At 35.0% G+C, this 18,670-nt stretch overlaps 1 protein-coding gene across 1 annotated transcript in view; it reads left to right on the forward strand.

The window, feature by feature from the left end:
* The window catches only part of PDE10A (phosphodiesterase 10A), a gene marked incomplete at its 5' end in the record, with an annotated part of 178,855 nt that extends 162,712 nt beyond the window's left edge, over nucleotides 1-16,143 (forward strand). The window contains 2 exons of the mRNA XM_082756336.1: nucleotides 4,821-4,909; nucleotides 11,250-16,143. Of these exons, the coding sequence (XP_082612462.1) occupies nucleotides 4,821-4,909; nucleotides 11,250-11,367 (207 nt within the window). The 3' untranslated portion in view covers nucleotides 11,368-16,143. The remainder of the gene's footprint in view (nucleotides 1-4,820; nucleotides 4,910-11,249) is intronic.
* Nucleotides 16,144-18,670: the final 2,527 nt, after the last annotated feature.

Consider the following 18,670-nt stretch of genomic DNA (forward strand, 5'->3'; position numbering starts at 1 on the left):
AAAGGTCGCAATGGGGTCACCCTGGAGCCCTCTCTTCTGTAGGCTGAACAGCCCCAGCTCTCTCAGCCTTTCTTTGTAGGAGAGATGCTCCAGCCCTCATCTTTGTGGCTCTCCTGTGGATCTGCTCTAACAGCTCCACATCCTTGTGGTGGGGGCTCCATACCTGGACAGAGTACTCCAAGTGGAGTCTCACAAGGGCAGAGATGAGGGGGACAATCACCTCCCTTGACCTGCTGGCCACACTTCTTCTGATGCAGCCCAGGAGGCAGTTGGCCTTCGGGCTGCAAGTGTGCACTGCTGGCTCATGTTGAGCTTTTCGTCTACCAGAATGCCCATGTCCTTCTCTGCAGGGCTGTTGTCAGTGAGTTCTTCTCTCAGTCTGAACTCCTCTCTGGGATTTCCCCGGCCCACGTGCATCACTTTGTGCTTTGACTTGTTGAACCTCACTAGGTTAATGCGATCCCACTTCTCTGGCTTGTCCAAGTCCCTTTGGATTGCATACCTTCCTTCTATTTATCTACTACACCACTCAGCTTGGTGTCACCTGCAAACTTGCTGAGGGTGCACTCGATCCCACTATCAGTGGGATCAGTAGGACTAAATGAGATTTCTGGAAAGGATGTGAAGTTTCTTTCTCAAGCATTTTTAATATCTGTCAAAATGGTTGTTGAAAAAATCTATAAAGGCATCAATTACGTGGTGATATGTGATAAGATAACACAGGAGATTAGTTGCCAATGACCAAGCTCAGACGCTGGTGATCACCAGCAGTTGCCTGTGCTACCCTTTGCAAGTTCTGGGACCTTCCTGAGACACTGTGTACAGGATCAGTATCATATAATGTATAAGTCTTAGGAAAATTTTAAGGAATACTTAAAACGATGTTAGTAAAGTCATGGAGGACAACTCAAGGAAAAAGCAGTTTGTCCCTGCAGCAGGACAGAGATCTTCACAGACCTCTGTGTGAATACACTCTTGTGTAATCAGAGGCCTCTACATTTTGATTCCTGTTTATTTTTATTAATTTATTTATTTATTTTTATTTTTTCTTTGAGATTTCATAAAGGAGGGATGGGGCATGAATGATTTGCAGTGAGCTATAGAAGTACCATGAAAGTCACTGTTCCTTTTTTTTTTTTTTTTTTTTTTTTTTTTTTTTTTTTTTCTACTGGTAACTCTTCCTAAAGCTACAGTAACATCAAATTCTGAGAAGTCAATGACATCTTTTCAACTCAGTGATTGCTAGAAGTTTAAAGTTAGCTAAAAGTTTTCACTGTTTTACAAATTTAACTATTGCTTTCACTTGCTCCTGGCCAAAATACTCAGGTACAGATTTTCAAATATTAGTGATTTTAGGCCAATACTTCTTCATTATTATTTTGGATAACTACAGACATTGCTTTTTGACATTTCTTTAAAAATAAACAAAAGGAATATGAGAGGAGTTTATTGAGGATAAGCAATAAGTAGTATATTTTTAAGAGCCTAAATTGTCTGTTTCTCAAAGGGTTTGTGTATTGATTTTCCTGAACACAAATATGTAGCAAAATGTGCAGCAATTATTGCTTTTTTTCTGCTTTTCCTAGTGAAAATAGGTATTTTATAAACATAAATTCAAGAAGAAAAGGTCTTTGAGTAAGCTGTTTTGGGCAAACAATAAAGCTAGCTCTTCTTTGTGTGAGCAAAGAAAAGCAAATGGTCTGTTGTCTATTTATATACATACATATAAGATTTTATTTACTTTTAGTGGCCTCTGAGACTGTAATTGTCAATGGCTATCACAAAGCATTTCATGAACTGTGAAGGGAACAATAATTTTAAAATAAAATAGAAACAACAAACTATCAAAAATGCTGTAGATCAATTACTTGTTAAGCAAGACTATGGAAATTTTTATATTCTGAAAAATAACCCTGTATGCTATCTGATATTTTAGCATAAAATCTATTACTCTTATTATAGTAAGGAATTGGCAGTAATTTATTGAATTCATGTGTCAAGTGTAAGTCTAGTAGGAGAAGAAACATTTTTCTGTACTTAGTTTATTTTTCCACACACTGTATTATTTATCTTTGAACATCTTGAAAAGTACATGGTATTACAGTACATATAGTACTTACTCTTCTGGGTGTTTATGAAAGAATTGTTAATGGAATAGAAAGTACAGGTCTGAGAAATAAACTTTTTTTTCTCTTTTAAAAAGAATCTTCATAGGTTCTTTTACATTGTGCTCTGTTCTGTGCTTCTTAATAGTAAAATAGTAAACTATTAAGCAAAATAAAGAGGTTAAAAGTCAACTTCAGAGTGTAGTTGCTCCTGCTATATCTCACAACAATGCTACAGCAAAATGTGAGATTTAGGACATACATAGTTCTGTGAAAGTAACCATTCTTATATTTCTGCAGAGACAGAAGAATTTAATGGAGCATTATCATCCATTTCCTTGGGCTCTAACAGAAAGTATTAATGAGTTCAGAATCCCATATTTTTATGTGGATTTTAATTAAAGCATTTCAACTTTATTTAAATGACAATGATGTTTAGGAAATGAGGATTTGTATAAACATGCAATTAGAAAAAATAATTATGCCTCAAAAGCTCATCTTTAATGAGAATAGTTCTGTGTTTGGCTCTTTCACTGGTTGAAAGATACTCATCTAAGTGGTTGGATCAGTTGCCCTTTGCACTTGTAGGGTTCCCTGAGTTTGTTGTCTTCCTACTGTGGAGCCTGTGCTGAGGATTTGTTCCTTACTCAGTAAGGATTCCCTCACCCTCTTTTCTGCTCCTTCCTTGAGAATTTAATCAGTGTTTCAGATTACACCAAGATTGCACACTTGAAGGATGTTTTCTGCTTTAGCTTCCATTGGACCTGTAAATGTCTCATTTTCAGGGCCTAAAAATTTTGGAACCTGTGAGGCAAGCAGAAATGACAAAACAATGTAGAGACCTGAAAACTTTAGATAAGCAAGTCAAAGCAACCTGAGTAATGAAGGAGTGAGAAATGGCTCACAAGATCCAACCATTTGCAACTTAATTCAGAAATATAGTTTTCAGGTTGAAAATGAGAAGTTTTATGCAAAAATAAATAAATAAATAAAATAAATAAAATGTCAGGAGTGATTTCTTATTTGAAATGCTTGTCTGAACAGTAAAGATCCAGCTCTTAAAGCTATAAATATATTTAATACACACAATAGAATAGACTGTAGCAGTTTGTTTCAGAAACAAAAGATATTTTCTAGTTCTTCCTTCTTATGCATCTTAGGATATACATATGCTGCCTCTCCTGCAGTGACTTCAATGGATTACTTATTCCCAAATGAACTTCAGGCTTTCTCTCTGGCCAGGGCAACATAAAACTCAGTCTAGAATTATGTATTCAGGCAATCTAATCCTTTTACCAAAGCATTTGTGTGAGTTATGAACATTTAAAAACATTAGAAATCTAAACTCTTGCAAAGAGACATTTTTAATAAGCTTGTCTTTATTCAGAAGCTAAATCCATATTTAATATTTAAATTTAAATATTAAATTTCCAATAAAATAGAAACCCTCCAGAAAAAAAAGGGGGGGGGGGAGGAATGAAAACAATGCAGTATGCAAAATAGAAATTTATTTATTTATTTTAAACGATGAACAGACATGACTTCTGTGTTGTGTGTGCTTTGCCTTATGTTCTTCTGCATTTGGTTTGTATTGGTTACACCATAAGTACTATAACACAGACTGCTGGGTTCTTAGGCCTTTTTAGGTCTTCTTAGGTCTTTTTAGGTCAGAGAAATGTCTTTTTTTTTTTTTTTTTTTAAGTACAAAAGGGACTTATTTACATAGCGACATAAGAGGAATCTCTCTATTGATGGAAGTGAGGAAAAGAGTTGCTCATTGATTTTGGAATAAGGGCCAATGTTTACACTATTAACAAGAGTTTTTTTTTTTTTTTTTTTTTTTTTTTTAATCAAATACTTTGGTTTCAGTACACATGGTATTTCAGTAAGACATGTTTAGAAATTCTCCCGAAGAAAGGGATCATAGTGGACTACAGTGACTGTCATGAGAGTCTGGGGTAAATGAATGATGTTATAATGAATCTGAATTCAAACTTCCATCCTTGGTTATATATAGGTAGCATTTTCTAAAAATTCCCATGTGTCATGGTAGATCACCTGTAACATGGTAGCTGTCATAAGGCTCTCAGCCTATGTGAATCTGATATCACTGAAAATGTGTTTGTTCTCTGGACAGATTTATAAGGTAATGGTAAAAAAATATCTCTCCACTATGTACATGAAAAGAAAACAGAAACTTTATGAAGGTTTGAAGCGTGTAGCATTTCAAGTAAATTGAGCTGTGGAATACATACATCAGTAAAGTCCAGAGCTCAACCATATTTTGGAAATGCTGCACAAATTTCCTGCTTTCAAATATTTTTTTTCCATCATGAGAATAGTATCTATAAAAATGACTCTGCCATCCACACCTATTTTCTGCCACTATTGCTACCAAAAAGCCAGAAAGATACTGAGCAAATCAATTAAATCAATAGAATTGCAAAAGGTCTTGTAGATAGCAGGTCTGTTATCTGAAGCAGCCACCAGAATCATTAGAGAGAGGCAAGAAAACAACTTGCAGTCGTCAAGCACTTCACTGTTAATGTTCATTCTAAGTCTTTAGATATTAAGATGAGATGCAGAAGTATGAAGTCCTAAAATAAGCAGTAATTAAATAGGTAGTCAACAGCTTTACTCTAGTTGGCTGTTAATTTTTAGTATTTTAATTTGGTAACAATTAACTATTCTTGTTTTTATTGCTGTTTTTCATAGATTGGGTTCTACAATGCTGTAGCCATCCCATGTTACACGACGCTTGCACAAATCTTTCCACCAACTGGGCCACTACTCCGAGCATGCAGGTGAGTAAATGTGCAAGTTTTTGCATAGTAGGTAGCTTGGTTAAAGAAAAAACAAACATGCTTGGCTAGTTTGTCTGGAAAAACAAACCTTTAATTTGAGAATTTGCATGCAGATAAAGGGGGATATATATCTCATATTAATCTATGCAGAAACCCAGAGGCAATAACTACTGGCTGGGACTATCCAATGCAGATCTACAGACACAGTTGATTAAAACGTGTTTGATGCCAAAAGTACTCAGAGAGAAACAATTTCAGTGATTATGTATCTGTATCTATGTTGCTTCAGTGCAATTTCACTGTGTCCTTTTTACTTCAACATAGTTCTCACAACTAAAATTGGCAGAAAACAAGAATTCTGTTTCATTAAAAAAAAAAAATTTTTTTTTTTTTTATGTGGCTTTATTCATGTCAGAACATTTCTGGGAAAAAAAAAAAAAAAAAAAAAAAAAGAGAAAAAAAGCATACCAACTTAGACTGGTTGGTAATTTGGAGCATAAGGGCAGTACCACTGGGATATGGAAAGGCAAATGCAACTTTCTTTCTAAGCAGTAAGGATGTAGCTTGGGATCTTCTGGAGGAGAGGAAAGTGTCCTTCACCAATTGACTGCTTCTATCCTGGAATGATGGTGAATCTGTTTATAGGTAGTTCAGTCTCATAATTATATCCTGGACTTCAGCAATCTTCACTGACAAAACGTGTGTTGAAATCAACATGCTCCACAGAAATATTCCAGTTTCAGGTTAATCAGTATTCTCTAAGGAAAGCAGTTGGTTGGTAAATTGACAGCATTCCTTAGTCACATCCAAGAAGTTAAGTTTCTCAATGTTCTTAAAAGCATCTCTCTCATAAACTTTTTTTCTGTTGTGGTCCTAGCTTGCATTGGGCTTTTTCTTTGTCACTTTCCTGACCTTGTGTGATATGTGAAGTAACAAAAGAATGCTCACTGTATACAAAACATGGTGAAATTTTGGATTTATTAGTTTCTGGATAATACTGGAATGCAAACCACTGCCTCATGCACACGTGAACTTGCAGTTTGTCTTCTTTCCAATCTAATCTGTTCTCATTTCCCTCCTGCCTGCTTCTAAACAAAGAAAACTTTCCATCCTTCTCAAAATCTTTTTTTCAAATCCTAAGAAATCCAACCTGTCCTCATCTTCTGCATATCAAGGTGAGGCTGTCAGTAACCTTTTTTGGTTATCCCAGGTGCTGTTTACACCAGGTGGTCTTACTATGTTTTTACATGTCCTACCATGTTTTTATTATTACACTGATTTTTGTTTTTCAGTGAAGTTTTGTTGTATTTCCTTCAAATTTGGAGACCTTCAGTCTTGTTTCCAGATGTGAGATATTTAAGTCACAGTTAAAATGTTTGGGAAACTTTAAAAAGCTTCCATCATTTTTGTTCATTTGGTCCTCTGGGTGTCAGTTGAAATTCAACCCCTGTCATGTATTTGCAGAGTTAGTGTTTCACTAAGATTTCAAGTAGACAAGAGGCTTTTAGAGTGGGCCTCATTAAAGTCAACCATCACAAAATTTAACATAGTGGTTAGCAAAATAATTTCATTTCCAGCCAGATACTATTTCATATAGCTATGAGAAAATTATGTAGATCTGTACAGAGGGGCAAATGACTATGTTATGAAAAATGGTGAGTATCTAGGAATAATTAATTGTCACTTGTCTCTAAGTTCCCCCTACTGGTCATGGCTTTGCAACCCCTAGATGGATAGGGAGGAAATACTTCATTGGATTAGGGAGTACACCTCTGTAGTTATTGCATTAGTGCCTCTACAACTGGAATTTTGTTTAGTGTATGTGCTTTTAGAAGAGTAGATAAAGATGCTAGCAAATACAAGAAGATTGAGAAAGGACCCGAAGAATGGGTTTAGTCACTTGATAGCAAGAGACTAAAAAATTTGAGAGAATGACAAAGGCTGTCTCCATGGGAAATTTTCTGATTAGACAAAGCTTATTAATTTAGCAGGTAATGTGTTTGGAAGCTGAAGCCTCAACATTCAAACTGTATAGTGAATGCCTTTTTTTTTTTTTTTTTTTTTTTTTTAAATATTTGGAATAACATCAGTTGAAGATCATAAACCAAATTATGGTATACTTTTTAAAGATGCTGGGTAAGAGGGATACACAAGTGATGTACAGTTACTGTGATAAAAATGCTGAGGCCTGTCTTTTCCAGTCAGGGTAGACAATACTTATAGTAGTGTCTTCTGTCCTTAAAAGTTATGAAAGTAACAATGTACAGAAAATAATAGGCAGTAATTTGTTGTCTTAAATCGAGTATTATGGAAGTATTCATAAGTGCATATTTTAGTAGTTCCTTGAATTGTAATACAGCATTAAACTCTTTAGTTTCAAAATGCTGCAAAGTGTGTTTCTATCAAAGTCCAAATTTTGTTTTGGAATTCAGAGTTACAATACAGGGTAGGAATGTGTACTTCCTGAGCCACATTGACCTAATATATACTTGTTGATAGTTTGATTATAGATAATTGAATCATGTGTTCTCTGACAAATGAAGAAGAGTTGCTTTCAGTGTGAAATCAGAGAACATGAAGTAAACTATAGAACTACTTGTAATCCTTTCAATCTTTACAAGGTCGTGACTCATCCAACTACTTAACTGAGAGGTAGTCTCAGATCTTGGAAGTTTTCTAACTGCTGGATTTGTAATCTTTATTTGAAGGAATGTTGCTTCGGCTGTATGGATAGCTTAGAACTAAATGGTCACTTATTTAGTCCATATAACTGGAATACAGATTCTGTGTTGCATAACCATGTTTTCAATCAGAACCAGTTTCATACTGTTTCCATGGACTAAACAGCATCAAGTATAATGCAAAGCATTAGAAATTCAGGGATGCTTACCATGAGTGTTTTCACTTGCTTGTTTCTACTCAGGCTAATGAATATTATCAAACTGCTTAACATGTATGTGAATTTTGATTTTATTTTTTAATTACATACTTGTCAACATCTGGGTATAATCTTACTCCTAAAGTCTATATCTATATGTTTCTAACATTCCGCCTTCTACTGGAAGGTGCCCATGACAGTGGGGGTTGGAAATAAATGGTATTTAAGGTCCCTCCCAACTCAAATTATTCTATAATTATACAAAAAATATCTCGCAGAGCTTTTATTATTAATGAAGAAAACCCAGTGGTGAATGTAAAGAAAGTTCTGTTACTAGCACAGTCAAATGAGAGGTCTTAAAAATGGGTTTGTAGGTACTGTAGAAACATTTCTGTAAGCCTGCCAGTATCTTTGCTAAGTAGTAAGCATTGCTATTCATCTTGATGAGAACTGAGGCTGAGAAGCTAGGCTGAGTGGTTAGGTTGGCACAGCATCACCTCAAGGATCAAGGTTTTTGGAAGACCCATATCTTTTGATTTCTAGCCACATAGACTTACTTTCAAAAGTGGATTGTAATACTTGATGGTCCATCTTTCAGTTCTCAGCTGAATGGATGTAAATTTGAATTTTAGTGTATCAAGCATCCACATACACTTATTTTCTAGATGGAAAGTGTATCATATTTCTGAAACTTAAGCAGTAACATGTTTTCAATAGTAAGTTTCTCCACAAAAGATATGATGTCTGTAGCAATATCAACCAGTCTCCTGGTATATATTATGTGAATGTTTTCTGTTCTAGAAATTGCAGTTATTGCTTTGAACTTATATATGATACAGATATTTCTGAAAGCTACAATGACATCATCTCTGGACTGCGAAGAGCTCTGTACAGACCCAGCTTTCCACCCTTATCTTGTGCTTTCCTTAATTTAGATTGCAGTGATGCAGAACTGGTGCATGGATGTATAGATGGAGTTTAAGATTTCCATAAGACTAAAGAGCTTTCTGAAAATTTATACCACAGCTTAACGTCTTCTGATTAACAGTTTGGTAGCTTTAGAACTCAATTGCTCTGACTTGAAATTACCCTCTGCAGGCCCTCCTTAAGTGATCTGTTTGTGGGGATTGAGGAGAAAATGTTGAGAGTTCAGATTTGGAGATGCAGACTAAAAATTCAAGAACACAGATATGACTTCAACTCCTTAATTACTAAAATGTGTGCTCCTGCCGGGTTTAGGTTACTCCAGAATGTTTCAAATAGCTGATTTTGCACTATAGGTTTTTTTTGAGTAGCAAATGTTATTCACTGTCATAAGAGGAACACAACTTCATTCCTGTTTGGTATTGCCTCAGCTGCTGACTGGACCGATTTTGATATCATCCCTTCACGAGCATTGCTTGTTCTTGGAACACAGTGTTTAAACTGCTGCGTCCTTGAATCGTTTGGAATGCAGACACCAGCTGCAAATAATAGCAACAGAAGCAGCCAATGCAGCATTTCAGCATCAAGGTTTTTATTTTGAGAGACTCCTAGCATTTATTCTAGACATTTGGGAGCCAGGGCTTCAATGGGAGTACAAAGGCAAATGAATCGTATTATCCACACCTTTAAATAAGTAAATAAAAAAAGGTAAATAAAAAAAAAAAAAAAAGTCACCAATTTCCCTGAAGTAAGGTAGTATCTAAGAATCTAGAAAGTTGTCTGATCTGATAATTTATTCTACATTTTAAAATACTGTGTCGTCTATAATATATTTATCTTCTTATTGAAAATATTTCTTAGTATGTTATGTATTCTTTGTGGATCAAAACTATCAGCCACCTGTGTTACAGTTTCCAGAATAATTCATATGAGTGTTTTGTAGCCTATGTACTCACTAGGCCTACCAAAGTGACAAATCTGTAGCAGTATATTTATTTTGAGTATGAGGCAAAGTGATTTTTTTTTTTCCTTTAATTCTGACCAAATATTTTAAAACATTTTTCCATGTGCCTTCTTCAGGTGTCTGAATTGTTGCTGAAGTACATACAATTTACAATTTTTTTTTGGCTGCAATTCTCCCCATTACTTTCCAGTTTTGGGAAAGGGAGCTAGGAATACTGATGGTTCAGTTTTTGTAATCCTTGGTACTTGGTTGTATTAGCTGACATTCAGTGCCTTTTTAATGCTGGATATGTGTCTTCATTTTGGCCTGGAGCACTACAAGACCAGGTTTCCATCTCCCTGCAGAAATGGTGTAGCTGTTCCTCTAGAGGGCACCAGTTTTCTTTGGTAGATTTCATCAGATCCTTCCTTTCCCAACACCAGACAGTGCAACATTTTCTCTTCTTACCTGTTCACTGTGATTCCAGCTCATTATTTGCTATGTTTTATTAACTGTTTCAGCAGAACTATGACATAAAAATCAGAAGAGTTCTGCCACATATAATCAGACATAATAACAATAACATGACACACAACATGTAGGACCTTCATAGGTTTACCATTCTGTTTGTTTATTAAAGATGTTTAAGGGCCATCTGAGCTTGCTCGTTATCGCTGCATTTGAAAACTGAATGTCAGATTTGGACCAGAGGTTGCAAAGTATGGTCCACTATTGGGTATCATCAACATTGACTTATAAGTCACTGGAATTATATTAGTGCACACCAAGTAAGATTATGGGTCCGTACTCCCTCTGGATCATTAGAACACTACCAGCTTAATTTCTCAATATTTTATGGCTTTGCAAACTAAAATTTGGTCTTGGGGGTTGGCCAGGCTGTGAGACACTAAAAAAATAAATGACAAAATAAAAAACAATAAAAAAAAATCTGTCTCTCTGTCTCAGAAAACGGAAACGGGTACTCTTGTTATGGAAGACTGATACTATAATCACCACATTAGTAATTGAAAGTTAACACTATGATGTTGTCTTGCAACATATTATATACTGTCAGGCAGCCCTTGTGAAAAAGTTTCAGAAAACCTAATTTGATTCTGTGGTTTCAGATGAGGGAAGTTTCCTGGCAAGGATACTAATCTCTGTGATGCTTTTAAAAAGGGCCAGAGCAAGTTGTTGTAAAATCCCTGATGTCTGAAGTGAGGAGGGCTGTTTGTCTGCAGACTGCTGTTTCAGAGTCTCTGCAGACATGGTTCCAACTGGGTTTTCTCTGTACCTGTGAGGGCTCCAAATCTGTAATGGAAGCACATACTAGCCTCTAGCTCCAGGGCTCAGTCTGAGGGAAGGGTGCCATAGGTTTATACATAGTCAACTAGCCACACAGAATTATAAAATGGGATAACTGAAGGCAAAGGGTGAAAGAATATAATGAAGATAAAAGCGTGATGACATACTGGCACTTACATACAGCATAAAGCCACACCTCGAGGTATAATACAGCAGACAATACTATTAGGAAGAAATCCCGGTAAGCTTATGAACAGTGCTTTACCTCTTTGACTCTTTTGCATCTCCAGGGACAATCTCAACCAATGGGAAAAAGTAACAAGAGGTGAGGAAGCCTCTATATGGATTCCCTCCCAGTCCATCACTCCTGGGACTTCAGATTCGCTTCCTGTGAAGATTGATGACTGAACGGCAGCAACAGATTGCTTTAACCCTAAAAGTATCCCTTCTTGCTTTGGGGGTTGTTTTTTTGTTTGCTTTGTTTTTATTTGACAAAGGAAAAAGAAAAGCTACAAAATGCTAACTAAGAAGCAGATCTGCCAATGAAGGTAACACCCATGGAGTTGCCTCAGTTAAACAACCCTGGCAGCCAATCTCCTGACCTACACCAGTGACACAATGTGAACAGAGGGAAAACGACAACCCAGATTTTTTGGAATCAGCTATCAAAAGAAAACTTAAGACTTGTGAATATAAAAGACTGGCCTTATCTCATGGGCTACATTGCTGAGGCCTTAATTTAAAACTGATGGGGAAAAAAAAATCTTAGGGGGTACTTCTAAATTGTATCTTTCTAGTAAGGGTTTCAATGGTACTTTTATTATACTGTACTGTGGCTGGCTTTAACACCAGTGTCACTTGGGAGTTCTTGGCTATAAATAGAACAATATATCCATTGCTATTGTGAATGTTTATGTGTGATCTACTTGTAATCAGTTTGAACTCCAGCAGAATCCTTGGAGACTATAATTCATGCTTAGGTTACGGTGAATTCTCTTGCTGCAAACAAAAGAAAGCCAACATTCAGGTTAAAGGTTTACAGTACTTCATTAAGCATCATGATGCAAACTGTCACTCACAAGGCAAATGTTGAAAGAGCTAGTGATGATGCTTTGTTCTTCAGAATGATTTATCAACCTAGATAACTCCTCCCTTTAAACACTGGAAGTGCTGGATGTTTATCTCCAATAAGGAGAGATGTAGGCATAGTTTCAGGTTGGAGTTTTTGTATCCATAGTGACAGAAGCATCAGATTAAAATTTAAATGTGACAGCAAAGATTTCCTTGCCTAGCTCACAAATACCTAAAGTCATCATGTTTACTTCTACCTGCTGAGTTGTATTCTAAAAGGTATTAGAGACATACCTGAAGTATGCTATCTGCTGGGAACAAAAGCCCTGTCAGAAAAGTCAGGTCTCATAAGAGAAATTGTGGTACCATCACAATAAATCAAAAATGTTTTTGTATAGACTAGCTTTTGTGTTGCACAGTAACACTGCATGTCTTCTTCTACTCTTTATCCCCATCCCAAAATAGTGAAATTAGGAAATTTCTCCCTTTTTGTTTGCTTTTTTCCTTAGTTCAGCAAAATTTCCAGACTTAGTACTGCCTTTCTCAAAGGAAGAACAGCTGACAGAAGAAAAGTACTCTAAAATATTGTGTTTACAGTTCTGTGCTACAGTTAGGCTTCAGCCTTACAAACTTATGCACAGACTTTAAGACCTTTCGTTTAATGCCACTCTTTTGAATTTAGTGCAATTTTACAAAATATGTTTCAAGAACTCTTAATTTGCCTTCATCTTTCTCTTAAAAATAATGAGAAAAAACTCTTCATATTGATCCACACAGTAAGTGAAAACACAGTCTTTGTATACCTTTCACAGTCTTTGTAAACCTTTCACATACAGCCTATACTGCATTATGTGCTTTTTCACAGATAATACATTGTTGTAGTGGCTCTATGATAACATGGCCATTTGTGTAACTGCAACTAATAACAGTAGCAACTTAAAGACAGGATGCAAGTTCTTTTTTTCTTTCTCACACCTGTTGCTCTAATATTGCTCTAATAAGCATGTCATCTTCTGTGTTTTATTTAAATGACATTTAAATTACTCTTGAGTTTTGCCTTCTGTTATGGTCGAGCACATACCAGTATGTGTACATGTGTACAGTATGTGATGCATAATCACATAATGTATAAATGCACCTAAGCCTTTGCTGTACATAGATATCCCAGAGGTTGAGAATTCAATATGAAATTATCTTATTTGTATAATACAGGTTACCTAGCAGAAAGCCCCATAATTTTTTTCAGGTGCTTTGCTAATTCTAAGTGCAGAAATTCATTTCTAACCACAGTAAATTATTTAATCATTTTGGATTAAAAAAATAAAAAATAAAACAGGAAACACCAAAGTAGAATGAATAGTATCTCATGCTGTCTTCTGCTTTATTACTTAGTAGTTCTGCTTTAATGAAATCATGCAGTTGCAGACTTTCATCTGCTGAGTACTTGATACACAATCAATCATTCTTAATTCACATGGAAATTTATCTAAATCTATGGTGACCACAAAAATATTCTCTGAAATTCAGATATGCCACCAACTGAACTGAACATTTTTCCTTCATGGGTTAAGTATATTTGCTGTTCTTCTTAGAATGATGATCTTACAAGCTTTGCAAAAATATTCCTTATCACACTGTCTGTGTTAAGCAAAGTTATAATTCATCTTCTAGTCATTGCTGGTAAAGACAACTTGGCTAGTTCTGTTACTTACTATTCAGAACATTTGACATATCACATGGTATGTTTTGTTTTGAAGTTTATAAGTACCGATATGGAACATAGTTCCCTAACAAATTCATCGAATTGAACATAAGTTGTTCTATTAATGTCCCAAGTCAATCAGATGTTTTTTTGTTTGTTTGTTTGTTTGTTTGTTTGTTTTTTTCTAATGTGGAACTATCTGAAATATTTAAAATACATGTTTATTATAGTATAAGATCCACTAAAACTAAAAACTTCCGTTACGGTGGTTGTGAATTGGTCTATGAAAGGAGAAAAAATCATGACAAAACATTACTTTTTGTCTGTAGCTATAATAAAATTAGCAATAGTGTGCTACATTTTTTAAGCAAATTTAGTCTCAGCATTTAAAGAGTACAGATTCAGATGTAACTTTCTGTAGAAAACAAACAAACAAACAAACAAAAAGTAAAATCAGTACTCCCAAAGTCAAACCCACCAAAAATTGAAACTTTGAAGTTGCATTTGAATTTCACAACTCAAGTACATATTGAGATTTAATTGTTCAAAAGTGTGGACTTGAACTCACAAATCTGCTCATTAAGTTAAACTGCCAAAAGCCATTTTTATCCTGCTAAAACCTGATGTACAAGATCAATAAGAACATATATATAAAAAATATAATAAAAAATAACAACCAAAAAAAACCACATTTTTTTCCTAGAAGTGTTAGAATTTGTATTCCCAGAACAGCATTATTTTTGTTAGTGATTTCAATGGATTTTTGCTTCTAAGCCCAGGAGAAGTAAAAGGACTACCTGAAGCCATATCTGAGTATTTCTAATATATTGTGAAATTATGCCTAAAAATACACACTAAGTGAGAAAAATAGTTCACGTAGCATGATATTCATCTGATATGTCGCATATTTTATTACAGCAATGTCAGAAGTTCCATTGTTATAATTAATCTATGAATATTGAAATATAGTACAGCATCTTGCTGTAATGGTTCAGCTCATGGCAATACTTTTTTAAAATAAGTGCTATATTTTTAGTAAGTTATTCCATTAGAGAAATGCAATAGTGTTTTTAGTAGGAGTATATGCTAAAATATATTTACACTGGAGGAGACATGCAGTGTGGAATTCATCCTTTTGTGTGGCACAGACTTCTTTCATGTGTTTAAACTTTAAACAGTGTGATCAGTTTGCTGTGACTGCATTTAGACCGTTTAGTGTTAAAATCGTAGGGATTGCAAATAGAACTATTCACGTTAAAAATAGAGATTGTTAGATGCTCAAAACAATTATGACCCTCTTGAAATAATGCATTTGCCTCGAACACTGTGATACAGGAACAGTTCTGTGAAGTGGTACAATTCATTTGTTCATTCTAAACACAGAAGAGACTTTCTGCACACTACTACAAGGAAGTTCATGTTCAAACTTTAGGTTATATATCCCAATCTAGCAAAGGCACATTACAACACTTATTTTCCTTTCTGACCAAAAACTGTGCTCGATTGTAATACGGGTGTATACTCTGTCAAAACAAAAACAAAACAAAACAAAACAAAAAACAAAAGGAAAACAAAACAACAACAACAAAAAACACAACCTAAAACTATGGACTGCTTTCTAGGGTAGGTCAAACTGATTTGTAGAGTAGATTCATATATATTCAAAATTCAGGTTGGGCTGTTATGTGAATAAGAAAGAACTTCAAGGTAACATTCAACTTTACTACATTTAGTGAGCTGAAAGATTTGTTTTATATATATATATATTTACACACATATATATATATATGATACATATAAACTATCTTTGTAAAAATAAAACAAAAAATATGCAAGTGCAATAATTTAAAGAGGTCTTAACTTTGCATTTATAAATTATAAATACTGTACATGGTGTGTAATTTTTTTCATGTATTCATTTGCAGTCTTTGTATTTAAAAACAAACCTAAACCTTTACTATTACGTTTGTACAATAGAACAGTAAGCATTTATTATGATATAGTTACGTTGTAAATAAATTCACAAACCAAACAGCCAGTACATATGCATATATGGGTGTCCTATTGTGAAACCTGTTTTTGCTTTTACTGCTGGCTTTAGCACAGCAAGACTACTTCTGTGGATATGTAATTATACATATAAATATATGTATGATACATAAAATATATTTAGAAATGTTCATAATTTTAATGGATATATCTATACATATTCTTTGGTGTGAATATTACTGAATACAGAGTTTTTTTAATATTATTTTTCATGTTTATTTTTGCTATTATTGGGAGTGGAAGTGAGGGATGTGAAGTGTGTGTGTGTATGTGTGTGCACCCACATGTGCACACCTGTATGTGCTCATATACCATGAGTAAACCACAAGAGAAATGGAATCAAAACATAATGGAGTCCCATAATTTATGTTTGCCAACATAAACTTTTTTTTTTTTTTTTTTTTTTTTTTTTTTTTTTTTTATGTAATCAATTCTTGTGAGTTTATATTGTCACAAACTGCAAAGGGATCCACTTTCCCATTTGCTCTCCATCTGCCAGAGAGCTTACCTCGTTGTTGATGTAATTTCACATAGATCCTTGCTTTGGCACTGCCAAATGGGCATGTAGCTAATGTAGAATAATTTATTACCTTTTGGGGAATTATGCAGATACTCAGATGCTGAATGTACAAAAATAATTCTGCACACAAATTTTAATGCTTGCTACCCAAAAAGGATATAGGGCTTTGACAATGGTCAATACCCTGAAAATACAAGCTAGGTTCAGGGAACAGTAAAATAAAGTTCTGAATGGTACTTTGGCAGGTATTTATAAAAAGCAAACCAAAACAAAAAATCTTTTGTGTTTATCTATTTAGCATATTGATTTGCTTCAAAGATTCCTTGCACCGTTCATGCTTAGTAAACTGGATATTCACCATTTATAGCCCTCAAAATTGTCTTGTGTCATCGTGAGTCTGCACTACCCTTCCATTATCAGCAACGGACATTGTGCTTGGGAAAGAGGCTCCAGACTGACTTTGTGCTCTTGTTCTCAGCACAGCCTCCTGGTCTTTCCCAGTCTTTCTCCCCATTGTAGGAACCTGGAGCATTGCTAGCACAACTTGGCCAGAAAGAGGTTTCCAGAGCAACTTTTTAACTACTGCCTATGGTTGTCAAAAACATGTTTTACAAAGTATTCCTGAATTTGTGCTATTAGGGCCCACACTTCCACAAAGCTTTGCTGCAAGGGAGCTGCTAACTCTTTTGATGAAACAAAGTACAGTGAGATTTAATGCATTTGTTAGGGATAATTCATTTAAGTTTAAACTTTCCAAATGTTTTGGGGGGATGGGTAATACAGGAGGAATGTTACTGGGAATACTATTAATTTGGTCCTTTTTACCTGTTTCTGTGATGTTTGCAAGGAACTGTGGGGTGAAGTCAATCCCTTCCTGGTCAAGTAATTTGATGGCAAATTGATGGCAGTCAATTTCATGCCTTTTTATACTTTTCTTCTTGTCACACAGACAGCTCTTGTAGTAGAGCATGGTTCTTTGCTGTTGATGGTCACTGCACAGTCTATATACTTTTCCTGATATTTTTGGTCATTTGTTATTGAAAAACATCACCAGAAAATCATTAAAACAATACCTGAATATATCCCCTTGTAGATATTGGAAAATGTAAATGTAAAAGGACACCCACTGAAGCTTATTAAAACCTGGGGAGGAACTGTTAGTTTCAATGAACTTTAAATCATGCTCTATTGTAAGTAGCTCGGTAAGATTCTATGCTCATTTGAGTCAACTGTAGTGGCTGATGCCTTCAATGAGTTTCACCTGATCAACTGGTGTTGCAGATTACTTCATTGTACATGTTTTGCTGAAGACAATTACTGAGGATGATTTCTTCCTCAGTCTGCAAGCACTTCCTCAGGTTAGGGAGAATATTTTTTTGTTTTGTTTTGAAAATGGTTCTGTTTACAGTGCTCTAGGAAGTGCTACCTGCGTTACAGGTGTTGCTTACAAAGATGAAGAGTTTTCACTCTAGGTCAAGAAAGAGCTAACGAGAAAATTGGCAGAAGCTAGTTGGCATGTGCATAAGATCTGTTGTTTGAATGAAAATTCTTCTAAAGGAAAGGGAAAGCCTGAGAGTCAAGAATATGAATCAGATCAAATGATATCTTTAAAGAGAAAAGAATGCACTATACCAGGTAAAGATTATTTATTTATATATATATATTTATTTATAATGTTACTAAAAGGGCTGAACAGATTTCATCGCATGGTCTGTTAACATTCAGCTGGCCTTAATCACTTTTCACAGCAATGCAAACCCTGTGAATACAGGTAAGAATATGATGTAGAGCTATTTATATTCCTAGAGTTGTCTTTATGCTAGTTAGAGAAGCAACGTAAGTTTATAATAAATACTATTTAAAAAACAGAGAGGAGAGTAAAGAAAAAAAAAAATCTTGTTACTAGTAAATCTTCTAGGTACTCTAGAATCATGCCTGTGGTAGAACTGAAGTTTCTGAGGAATAAATACCCTTTTTCTCGTTGGTTGTTTTTGGAATGTATGTGAAATAACACCAAACAAACAAACAAACAAACAAAAACCCCAATATATTCTTTTTGAAAGCTGTCTTTCATGACTTCTTCCTGCGTATTGTACTGCCGTTAGAGTTAACCATCAATGCAAACAGATTAGAGTTTGATCAAACCATTCCGGTGTTCAGAGGTAGTCACTATTGTAGCTGGTGGTACATCAATTGAAGCCTTTTTCTGTCCTATGCCACAAGATGTGTAAGTCCCATGACCATCAGTCTCAGTGTGATGTTGAGTTGCAGACTGTACAGAAAGCTTCACACAGAAAACTAATGTCCTATTTGCTATCTGAAAGCTTCTAAATCAACTCCTTGAAATCATTATATAGAATTTGCTGATA

This window comes from Aythya marila (assembly GCF_965140915.1).
Source record: "Aythya marila genome assembly, chromosome: 3".
NCBI classification, from domain to species: Eukaryota; Metazoa; Chordata; class Aves; order Anseriformes; family Anatidae; genus Aythya; species Aythya marila.